Here is a 12,057-nt window from a genome sequence, read left to right as displayed (position 1 = left end):
TGACTCCCTACCAACCTGCCCGCTCCCTCCGTTCAGCGGGCTCCGGTCTGCTCCATGTCTCCCGCCCGACCCGCCCTATCATCAGTGGCCGAGCTTTCAGCCTCTCTGTCCCCACACTCTGGAACTCCATCCCACAGTCCCTTCGCCTCGCTTCCTCCCTTGCCTCCTTCAAGGCCGGTCTCAAGACCCTCCTCTTCGATCGTGCCTTCAGTCGCCCTCCCACCTCTCTGCCTTCCCTCACCCCTACCCCACCCCTCCCCCATGCTCGGGTCCTGATCCCTGACTGTTCAGCGCCTGGGGACGTCCTCTCGACGTGAAGGGCACTCTATAAATGTAATTTTGTTGTTGTTGCACTACATTTATTTTCACCTCAATTTTCATAAGTCAGTTTTCATAAAGCAAGAAGAACAACAGGGATGTTTTTCAGACTCAAGATTACAGCTGCTCAGACAGAGCAACAAAAGTACTTCCATCCTGTTTTAGCCCAGTTGATCTCAAGCTTCACGGGGTAAGGTAAAAAGAAATGTGTTGCGTCACATCAAAAAGAATATTAAGAACGGGCTTCTAGAGAAGACCAATGATAAACATAGATAGGCATTGCAAACACCTAGAGCTTTCTCGAAGACCAAGATGTTTGTGTGTGTAAAATGCATTCTGCACTAAGCCTTATCGACCAGAAATTTCCCCGATTCAAATCCCAGTCAGAGCTGAGTTAGCTCATTTCATAGGAGCAGCAGCTGAGGCTCGACACAATTGGCTTCAGGTGCCGATGAGTTAAGAGAGCAAAATCTGACAAGGCTCCTGTTCCTGATCACAAGCCAGCGCCCTGCTGTAAATCATGTGTGTGCGTATGCCAGTGAGGATAGAATTGGGCTCAGCTGCCTCACAGTAGAGGCTCACACTTGAAAAATGACCACATGGCCAAGGCACTGGCATCTGTAGAACTGTATTTAGCGGAAGAAAAAAAGAGTCAAGTGCTTTCAGGAAGGAAGGAAAACAAGAGAAGACTGGAGAAACAAGCTCCCAATATAAATTATTATTCTAAATCTAAAGCAAGAAGTTAAAAATTGCATTTGCTAAAACACCACACTGTGCTTTGTTATATAATTCTTTAAGGATTATATAAACCTGAAAAGGTTTAAGAGGTGAGAACTGAGTTCAAAAGAAACATGCTGCATAGCAACAGGGAAAATAATATTTTTAACACGTGTCTAGTGAAGTATTACTGAGACTAACAAACACAGTTGGAACCTTCCTATATTTAAATAGGAAAGCATGTACCAGTTCTACATACAACTCATTCATTGAACAATACGAATGTGAGATCCTTTGTTACAGCTCCAATGCATTACATAACACAAAATTGTAATGCGTAGCTTAGCATTTCAAGTCAATCTTCTCACTTTATAAAGTGAATGTGTTAGAAATTTTTTGAGGTATAACACAGTATATTACAACAAGATTCCTTAATGAGGAATCCCATTAGAAATTTTGCTGACTGTATGAACTCTGCTCAGAAGGTAGATTGTGTTAAGAGTTTCCTCAGGTTGGTGTAATGTAGTTCCAGTTACCAGAAGAAATTCTCATTTGTGCAACTCAGATTCCATATTAAGGAATTCCATTAGCTACCCTGCATTTTAGGACCCACACCCCTCCATATACATTTCAATGTTTAGAACTTTTTTAATTATTTATATCCAATAATCCTTTATGAAGGATAAACTACGTAAAAAATTCCTACTGAGAACATAATATTTCATGATTGTGTCGTCTACAATTGTTCATAATATAATAATTGTTGCATTTCATATAGCGCTTTTCACATCTTCTAGACTCACAGAATATAGTATGAAGTGAATTGACTGTAAATTTTGTGGGCGAAATGCAGCAGCCAATTGCGCACAGCAGTGTCCCACACACAGACGTGGATTGAGTGACCAAATTAACTTTCAACACAAATAAAATATTTTGTAACTTAGGGTGAGCCATTAAGCGAGACTTCAAAAAGGTACCATCTAAATAATCATCAATTTCTGCAGATCAACACATCTCAGAACTTTGCCTTTTCATTTTTGAAACAAAAGAAGATTTATTTTAAATGAAATGTTCTCCTTCCTTTCTGGTTTCCCTGTACAGTATTATTCCCCAGCCAGGAAGGAAGGCCAGCTGTACAGTCCCTCTGGAATCAGTATTAAGGAGCACAAAAGAGCGACCAAAATCCTTATGCCCGGTAGGGAAATAGTGTAACCTCCACTATGTATCTACTACAATGGTATGGCAAGAGATTAGTAATCAGTGTGTCGGTCCAGCGCTGGAGAGAACTCAGGCTGAGAAGCGGTGTCGGAATTTGAACTTATTCAGAGTAAAGTTAAGGAGACCAGTGAGAAGAGAGTCAGAAAAGCCTATCTGAAGTGACTAACACATGATATGAGGGTTTCAGGGATAAGGATATATTGGGTGATGTTTAGGAAGTGGAAGAAAGTGGTGTCAGCAATGAACCAGATGTGGGGTTTGCAGTACAGCTGGATATCAAGTAGAAAGCCAAGTTGTCACTCTGACTCATTGAGTTTGAGCGAGCAGCTCAGCAGGTTGTTCAAGTGAAGGGTTGTTGGCAAAAAACAAACAAAATAATTTCTGCCATATGAGTATATATAGCAGCTATTTGTCAAATAGGTCATTTGACGACAGTATAGGATTAGTTAGTTTTATTTATTTTTATATTTGATATATGTTGATATTTTTAGACTAGCCAGATGAACTGCAATGGTCTATTTTGGTTCTCCATATTCCTGAGTATATTCCAAAAACTGCATTCCTTTCTGTAATACATGCCATTCAATGATAATTCAGTCAATCACATACACGATGACTGAAATAGAAACATCTTCACTGGCTGACAGGAGAAAGAATAGATTGAAACTTACTGCTGTTCATAGCTGATAATGATCAATGTATAAAAAAAGTATTTTAAGCACAAATTGACCTGTTTTTTCTCAAAGTTTAGGTTCCCACATCTGTTAAACATTTTTCACTTAACCCCTGTTTATACTGCTGGAATCAAAGCAGCCATTGCCTCCAGCAGTAAATGATTACGACTAGGAGCTGATTTATCCTTCCCACTCCCAATCACATTGTTAGAGAGGCAGGAGAGGTTTCAATTGCAAAACTTGAATGTTCAGATTCTAATATCAGAGGTTAATTCTTCAATATTGTTGAGGATCTGAGTACATTACTGGCTTTTTATTATAAAAATAATTCTTACATTTGGAATAGCACCTTTCACTTTGGAGGATGTCCCAAAGTGTTTCACAGAAGATACTGAAAAGTGCAGTTACTGTGTGTTTTGGGGGCAAATGTGACAGCCAATTTGCACACAGCAATGTCCCACAAACAGCAACAGAATGACCATTTAAAAACAAATCATTACAAATGTTCTTTTAAAAGTTTTTGGATGGCCCATTACTGAGCAGAGCCCAAATACTGTAATTTCGATCTGCAGGATTTATATTGAAATAGCACAAATCAATATGCTGCCATAACCTCCTCAAAGGTTTTCTTGAAAGGCAAACTCCAACTGAATCAACAGCAAATCACATTCCTCGAATCCAATTTATACTGAAAACCTGATTACCATGAAAATTACAATATAAACAGAAAATAAAAATCTGCAATTAACTGTGGAACCCCAACCTAACCACCTTGAACCTGCATCCAGTTATCCTTTTCTGTTGAGTGGTTCCTAACCTTGCCTTTGGTACCATCTTCTGCTGTACAAGATCCACAATCTTGGGAGAGATAATCCGGTACATGCGCATGAACTCACAGCCTACCATCCCTCTTTAATGTAATAGATGGATTTGAACTCTAGATGTGCAACCACCGCCACATAGTAAATTCACTTTACAGATTGATTATCAATTCCTACAATTAGGCAATCTTCTGTTCAAAACTATATCCACATGTGCATCTAACTAATCTTGGAGCACTTGATAGTGACATGGCAGATTTCTCTTCTCTGTTTAAATTGCACTTTTCATAATAATTATAGAATATAACACAAAATATAGTTTGGAATACAACATGTCATATGACTGCAGGATGGTGGAAGGCAAACTGGATGGACCTCAATCTTCTTGTGCCTAGCAAATGTTTATGTTCTTATGATAATTAGGTTTTCAGTATAAATTGGATTTGCGGAGTGTGATTTGTTGTTGAATTAGCTGAAATTTCCCTGTCAAGATAACCTTTAAGGAGGTGGTTTTGGCAGTGTATTGATCAGTTGACACTTGAGTGGTGATTCTCTTGTCCTCTGAAGGGTTACAAACTTTGGTTGACAAGCATGTTTAATTTGTTATCATGACTTTACAATGGGATCTTCCCATTATTAGCTCAGGCCACCAAACTCTGACATTAATCAACAGGGATAAGATGTGTTCGCCCAGCTAGCGGTTGATATATTTATACACAAACAAAGACCACTCCCATTGTGTTCCAAATGATAATATTCTGCAGCTTGATGAGTACAAACTTCACAAAAAACATTAAACTTAATCAAATCGGAAAAAGAATTTCACTAATTTCAACTGAAACATTTCTAACACTTTCTGATGATCTTAATTTGCAATCGATATTTCCCTTAGATGGCTACTTACACAACACAATGTCTTTCATTGTGTGAAGACTGGATAGCACATGATACAGATAATAGGCCCTTCATTCAAAAAGAGCTGTGTAAAGATCATGTTTGATGCAAGACCTTAACATTAACATGGATACGTGAATCAGACTAGTTACTATTGGATATTTAATTACCATTATTAAACAATTTTTTTTACTGTGTTTGGCTAAAATCAAAAACTTGAAACAAGTCATGTTTTTGTAAATTAACATTGTGCAAATGTCAAAAATGTAATTGCATTTGGTTTTATTTTTACTAATCTTGTTTTGTTAACATGTTTCATTTTGAAACATTTTATAAAACAATAAACCAGCAAACAGTCATTGCTATAGGTTTTAAAACTACAACTCAGTTTGGTCTGAACAAATAATTTATTGAGCAATTCTGGCACTTTTCAAGGGTACTTCCTGAGTAATTCTGTTAAATAAAAGCTATCATAAATTTACAGATTACTTATGCTGCTTGACATTTAGAGAAAATTAAAACATCTCCCTCTTAGTAAATGAGCAGGTAGCTTACTTTTTTCTAATCATTTGCTTTTGCATGCCCCAAATGTTTTCGGGTAAAATATGAGAACCTTGCTGGAAATATCTAACAGATCGATGGAATAGTATTTTTCCCTTAAATAAGACCTTTCCAGATCATCACTCATCCATCATGCAATATTCTCTCACTGAAGGAAGGATGCTGGCAGAATAGCCAATTTCAGAATCTTGTCCTAATATTATAAGGCACTGCACGTCAACATAATGTAACTGCACAGGAGCAATTCACTCATCCATTTCAATAAACATTTAAACCCACTGGTAAATATCACAAGCCAATCGAAAATTGCAACACAAAGCTAACCAGTATAATCCTATATATATGTATTACATTGTCCCACTTACCCCTTGTTCATCAAGCTTCAGCAACTGTTCTGAAACTTTGGGTGAATTTGAAGCCACCCTAAGGCACTGGATGTTCACCTCAGGTATCACATACTCCAGCACCTCCTTCACTGGCAAACCACGAGCTGTGCCATGTCGGGCTGTGGACGGCACAGCATCTTCCAGGACTGCTCCTCTCAGAGTGGAAAGCTGAAAACGGAAGCAGAAAGGAGAGTAAATAATCAAATACCTTTGTAATTATACAAACATTAAAATGGCATGCTTCACCACACTGTGGGAAATTAAGCCAACAAAACTTCACTTAGAAAATTTATATTACATTGTTACCTGCTTGATTGACCAATTTTATGTTTAACAATCTATGAAAACAAGCTTAATTTTTTTTGACTTAATTGCTTTATTCATTATGACAAACAACATCACACAATGTATGAAACAGGATAACTACGCATGTGCATTTAATTTCAATGATAAAGGTGAATGGCCAACAAAGAACATTTTGTTGAACTTTTTACAGACTAATAAATTAATTTTAATCCACCACAGTAACTAAGGAACGCTGGTAATGCAGACCACATTGGGCCAGGGTATTAGCACACCTGGACTGGGAGCAATGCACTCCAGCTGCTCTTTTTCCGTTTTTCGATTTTCTTAATTTTCCACCCAAAAGATTTTGTCCTTAGGGTTTTATTTCTGGCAAACTTCTACATTTTTTTTGCTTCCTCCATTTCCTCCTCATTCTTTTCAGCTTGTACCCTGTCAATTTGCTGTTTACAATTGCCGTTTGGGCCATCAATGGACGTCAGCCTGGCTCAGTGGGCAGCACTGAGCCAGACAGTAGTATTTTAAATTATATTGTATGTACACATACACACTCACACAATAAGAGTGCTGCGTGAACAGGTAGACATTAAAGATTCCAGAGCACTATTTGAAAAAAAGGGAATTTCTCCTGATGTTCTGGCCAACAACTCCTCAGATAAAATTAGTCATTTATTTCACGGCTGTTTGTGGAACATTGCTATGTGCCATTTGCCTGTGGAATATTATGCAGTCACTGGGCAGAAAGGAATGAAACGGAAGAATAAAAGGTTACAATCAGCTTATTCACTGAACTGTGGGTTCTTGTAAGAAGTGTTTCTGGACAGACACTTGGGTTTTGCCCTGCAGACTATATTGAAACATTTCACCAAGAATACTGCTAGGAAATGTATATGCTGGTTGCTCCCCTAGTTAATCTGATCCTGGAATATTTCTGATGACTAATCGGTGTTCCCCATCTATCCAGGGAAATAAGTTCTGCGATCAGTGTCACTTAAAAAGTGGAGGCTAAGAGGAAATTATAGCTGATGCTAGAGTGATTTTCTCACCAAAGAAGATCTCAAGTACATCAAGGTTTTCCTTTCAGAAGGATGTGACAAGGCAATAATGAGCCAAGCAGAAATTTTTAGGAGACTACGTAAATAGACTACCGCAACATCCCATTTGGCATGCAAGATAAAAATTGAGCCTGTGAAGAGAAATGCATAGGAAAAAGTGTTCTGGAAGCAGGTGGTACCACAATTGGACTCAAAACTCTCCTGATGTTCACACGTTAGGAAAATTGAGAAATTCAACTTGATGACAGTCAAATTGTTGTGTACATAAGAATGCCAGGAACATAAGAATGCTGGACAAAAAAGACCAAGCTCCATCTAGTTCGCCTTCCTGTCGGTTGCATGCACATATGTCCAGAATTATCTATGTACTGTATCCCATAATGTTATTTCCTCAAAGAAAACTATCTAATCTGCGTTCGAAAGAATCAATATTTCCTGCTTTAACCATCTCCCTCGGGAGCCTGTTCCATAGAGAAAGACTAAGTCGCTTAGGTGCTTTGAAACAATCAAGGAATAAAGGATATATTTGAGGACTGGAATTCTGGTCCATAATAAGTGTAGCACCTCTGGCAATGTGCAGTTTGTAGAAAACCTGCTTTTCAACAAACTAACAAAAATACAGTGTTAAAATAATTCACCTCACTGGTCCTGAAAGCTATACGGTAGTTGTACTGCAGTCCATCCTTGTCCTTTGATTCATCTAGCTTCTCTCTGCGGATGCTCACCGCTACAGGTCCCAGGTTTTCATCAGTTCCAAAGTAGTTCTGATGCTCTATGGGAAAAGTGGGTTGTAAAGAGAGTATTGAGTGCATAAGTAACTGAATAAAGATTAATCACATCAATAAACTGGTGGCTTTCTCAGGAAGAGGCCAAACTAAATTTTGTAACTGATATTGGTTTATACTCTGTCAAATCCCAGTATATAAGTACTGTAATTTGGCAGTTCCTGTTTCATGCACAAAATCCAACTCTTTTTGACTATGAACCAACCACACACACAGTGGAAGTATTTACTGCTGTACAGAATGTCCATTCAGTCACCAGCAGCTACACTCACAGAATCCCCTCAGAGTTGGATTTAGTATAAATATATATAATTATCAGACTCTGGTGCTATTTTGCAACTTCTTTCCTTTCTACAGACACACACTTTTTTCTGCAATTATTCTCTAAGTGATTGGCAATAACACTATATTAGACTTATTTCCCATAGAAATTGGATAAATCAAACCTTCAGCTTAAAGAAGTGTTTGAAAATGTTCAGAAACACATCCAACATTCTCCTTTACCTCTGCCACATTTTTGTTATCTTTACATAGGAAGAGGATTATATGCCTCACTTCATGGGTAATACCAGCAACATCAACCTGCCAATACCAACTGTATCTGCTTGGTTGGTTAATGGTCAGACTACACAATGATAGAGTTGTTCTACAGGCTTTGAAACTTGCTTTGAAGGAAGCTGTCTCATACTATGCTAGTCAAGTAAGGAGTTTGGATCAGTGCATCACTGAGAATTAACAAGCAATTGCTCCCTTCTTAATTTAAATCCTGCAAACTTAATCAAACTGAATAATTTTAAAATCCTCAGGGTTCATAGCAGTCATTTCATTTACAGACCCATCTTTCAGGGCACTGACAGCTATAAGCAGGATGGAGTCGCAACACAAGAAACTTTTCATCTTTGGCAGACACCATGAATTTCATTAATACTAATGAAAGTACTCTACTGTCTGTTCCAATACTCAGGAAATTCATTAGCAGATGCGTTTAATGAAAATAAAATCTTTTATCGATGAATTGACTATATTATGTACATTGGACAAATACATAGGGACCTTTATGGACATTTTTAGAAAGTGCAACCACAATTTGATCAATTTTACAAGGCTTTCTTTCTGACTTGCATTCAGTAGCTCAGAGTTTCCATCTTACCAGAAGCCAGAGCACACTTTGTATCTTTCAGTTCAATATTCTGACAGGCACTTAATACCCTATTTACAAAGCCAAGCTCGTGATGAGGCAAGCCCAGCACAGCTTTCAGTCCGGTTCAATTCCGTTAATGTTAACGTTTCTCAAAACTGATTTCATAATATGACAGCGCTGGTACAATATCAGTTGCTATACAAGTCTAAGCATTAATAGGTGCCTAATCCTATCCAACTGGAAGCTTTGAATGCTTCTTTCACACATTCACACCCTCCACCAACTCCCACCGAACACCCCCACCACTCGGGAAAATGACAATACCTTCTTCCTAGCACGCGCAGCTGGAGCAATGCAAGACTGTGGACAAAGAACAAACTCAGGAGTGATGTGCTAGGAATCAGCTACATTAGTGCAGCCAGCCTTATTAACCTGATCTCTGGGGAAGAAGTACCCAATAATGATGGCATTAGGAAGAAAAGTTTAACAAGTTACTTTGTTACTAACTATACAATAAAATATTTTGCAATTTTGGGATATTGTAACTTTGTCTATCGTTAAAAAAATTCACTATTGAAAGGATACTTTTTGCAGTTGACTTCTTTCTATAATTCAGGTGTTACAGTAGTTTCGACACTCAGGACTGATTATAAATAATTTAGATATTCAAATATATTAGACTAGGATGAGCTAACTCAAAATCATTTTCTCGAATAGATGTACTGTAAATATTGTAATTAAAAGAAATACAATAAATTAACAATGTGCATTCTTAATACAGTACGTAGGCAAATTCATTTTAAAAGCTACTCACAAGCCCATTTACACTTTACATTTGAACAACACATTTTCCTTAAATCTTACAATTGGATATAAATGGTGTCTATGAATTGAAGACTGTTGAACCTGTGAAAATTTCCAAGGCCATAAGAAAATATATATTAAGATACGGTTATTTAAAGAGACTTCTTCCATATTTCAAAGATGGTGTCTCTAGTGATTCATAGAGTAACTTATTTGGCTCAAGATAACCAGTATGTAATTACTTTTGTTGATAGCAGTTTCATATTACTAGAAGCCTTCAGTGAATCAATCACACCCAAATCCTTTTTCACCTTTGGTAATGTGCTTCCTTTCACTGTGTACACACATTTGTTTTTTGTTCCAATATGCATTTGCTTAAACTTTATCTGCATTAAAATCCCATCTGCCATTCCTTGCCCCATCTGCTTAATTGTTCCAGATCTTCTTGAATTAGTAATTATCTTCCTAATACAGTATTATTCACTTGGCCACATAGTTTGGTATCAGTGCGTTTTATATTACCAGAAATATGATTCTCCTCAAACCAATTCATGAATAGTGTGAACAGCAGAAGACCCAGAACATCCTTGCAGAACTCTGCTGGTCATTTTCCACATTCAGAACTTTTCCCATTTATTATCATCTCTGCTTGTTATTGAAGACTCAGCTTTCAATTCAACCAGCTAATGAACCATTAATTCAACACATTTTAACTTCTTTACATTTATATAGATTTATATAAATTCCCGGCAGGGTGAAACCTTGGGCAAGTTTTATTATTTTTTTTATTATCAAATGCAAGGATTATTATTATTTAATAAAATTCGTAAATGGAACATTTTTCTTTTATTCTTTCTTAATTTTACTCCCTATTCCTATTTTTCCATTTTAGCATCAAAGACTGGTTGTGAAGCCTTCGAAAAGCTCAGATTCTCAACATTGCCAAAATCACAAGGTCAAATCTTTCAAGTGGCAATCATCAGAAACATATTCCAATCAATCAAGGGTTAAAATGGTAAGATAACTTAACTAATCCACATGTGAACAGGCTATTTAATGCAGAGCTGACCAAATAGACTAGAAAAACAACAGAACACTGAACTACAATCCAATTGAAACTTATTATGGAAATAGAAGTTGAATCGTTTTAAATGAATACAATATAAAATTACATTTTGTGTAGCGCCTTTTATGTCGGGAGGAGGTCCCAAGGTGCTGGACAGGCAGGGGTTTGAACCCAAGCAGGGAGGTGGGATCAGGGAGGGTGGAGGGCAGGGAGGGTACGGTCAAACAGGAGGGTCTTGAGAAGTGCCTTGAAGGAGGCAAGGGAGGGAGCAAGGTTAAGGGAATGTGGGATGGAGTGCTAAAGGTGGGGGCAGAGAGGCTGAAGGCCCGACTGCCGATAGTGGAATGGGCCAGGCGGGGAACGTGGAGCAGGCCATATTGATACAGGTTTAGCCAGTCACAGAGATATGTAGGAGCAAGGCCGGAGGGCCTCGAAGGCGAGGATTTTGAACTTTATCCTCTGGGGGATGGGGAGCCTGTGAAGTGGGCGAGGGTGGGGATGATGAGGTCATGAAGCCTGGTGTGGGAGAAGACACATATTTGGGTTCTGGATGATCTGCGGTTTGAGGAGGGAAGAGTTGGTAAGACCAACAAGCAGAGCATTGACATAGTCGAGCTTAGATGTTATGAACTTGTGAATGAGAGGTTCGGCGGCCTGAAGGGTGAGGTAGTGGTGGAGCCGGGCAAAGTTGAGTAGGTGGGGGAAGGCAGAGTGGGCGTGGAGTAGAAATACTACCAGTGGTACAGTATTCAAAGTTGTTAGCGCTAATCCACACCCTTAGACTTCTTGCACTCATTTACAATAACTTGAATTATAATGTACTATGGAGTTGGCTCCCAACTACCAGATTACAGTGGAGGTCAGTTTTAAAGAAACATGTTCTGGACCCTGAAACAATAGAATTTGATTCTCCAATTTGGGTGACAAACGCGAGCTTTATTACTGCGACATATAGATAATGGCAATCTTAGAACTTATAATTATTTCCTAGCAACTGATGACCATGTTACGAGTTATTGTTTACACTTTCAATGATTTTACATTGTATCATCTCACATTTTACTGTTTTTGAATTCATTAACAATGTCATCATCCAACTAAACCTGTACTGATTTTGCATTTGCATTTTTATTGCATTTCAGACTTCCTTCCGCAAAAGCTGGCAGTTGACATAATGTTCACTGCTGGCCTATAGACTCCTGTGTGACTTCAATTAGTAAGTAGAATTCATATAATTATGTGAGAAGTGGTTTCAATACTTTTATTTTCCAATACGCAATTGCTGTGGCGCTGGACTTGGTGAAGAAGATTCAC

General features: G+C 38.1%; 1 protein-coding gene across 5 annotated transcripts in view; it reads right to left on the bottom strand.

Moving 5' to 3' along the window:
- LOC103179256 (signal-induced proliferation-associated 1-like protein 2) overlaps positions 1 to 12,057 on the bottom strand; it is a 206,448-nt gene that overhangs the window by 114,492 nt on the left and 79,899 nt on the right. For all 5 annotated transcript variants that reach the window (XR_006084920.1, XM_042332736.1, XM_042332735.1 and 2 more), the window contains 2 exons: positions 7,586 to 7,719; positions 5,569 to 5,757 (listed from right to left, as the gene is read on the bottom strand). Coding sequence is in view for 4 of the 5 variants with exons in the window: in XM_042332736.1 (XP_042188670.1) it covers positions 5,569 to 5,757; positions 7,586 to 7,719 (323 nt within the window). In the remaining variant the exon portion in view is untranslated. The remainder of the gene's footprint in view (positions 1 to 5,568; positions 5,758 to 7,585; positions 7,720 to 12,057) is intronic.

This window comes from Callorhinchus milii, unplaced genomic scaffold (genome assembly GCF_018977255.1).
Source record: "Callorhinchus milii isolate IMCB2004 unplaced genomic scaffold, IMCB_Cmil_1.0 Scaffold3, whole genome shotgun sequence".
In the NCBI taxonomy this organism is placed as follows: Eukaryota; Metazoa; Chordata; class Chondrichthyes; order Chimaeriformes; family Callorhinchidae; genus Callorhinchus; species Callorhinchus milii.
This window is presented reverse-complemented; position numbering and strand designations above follow the sequence as displayed.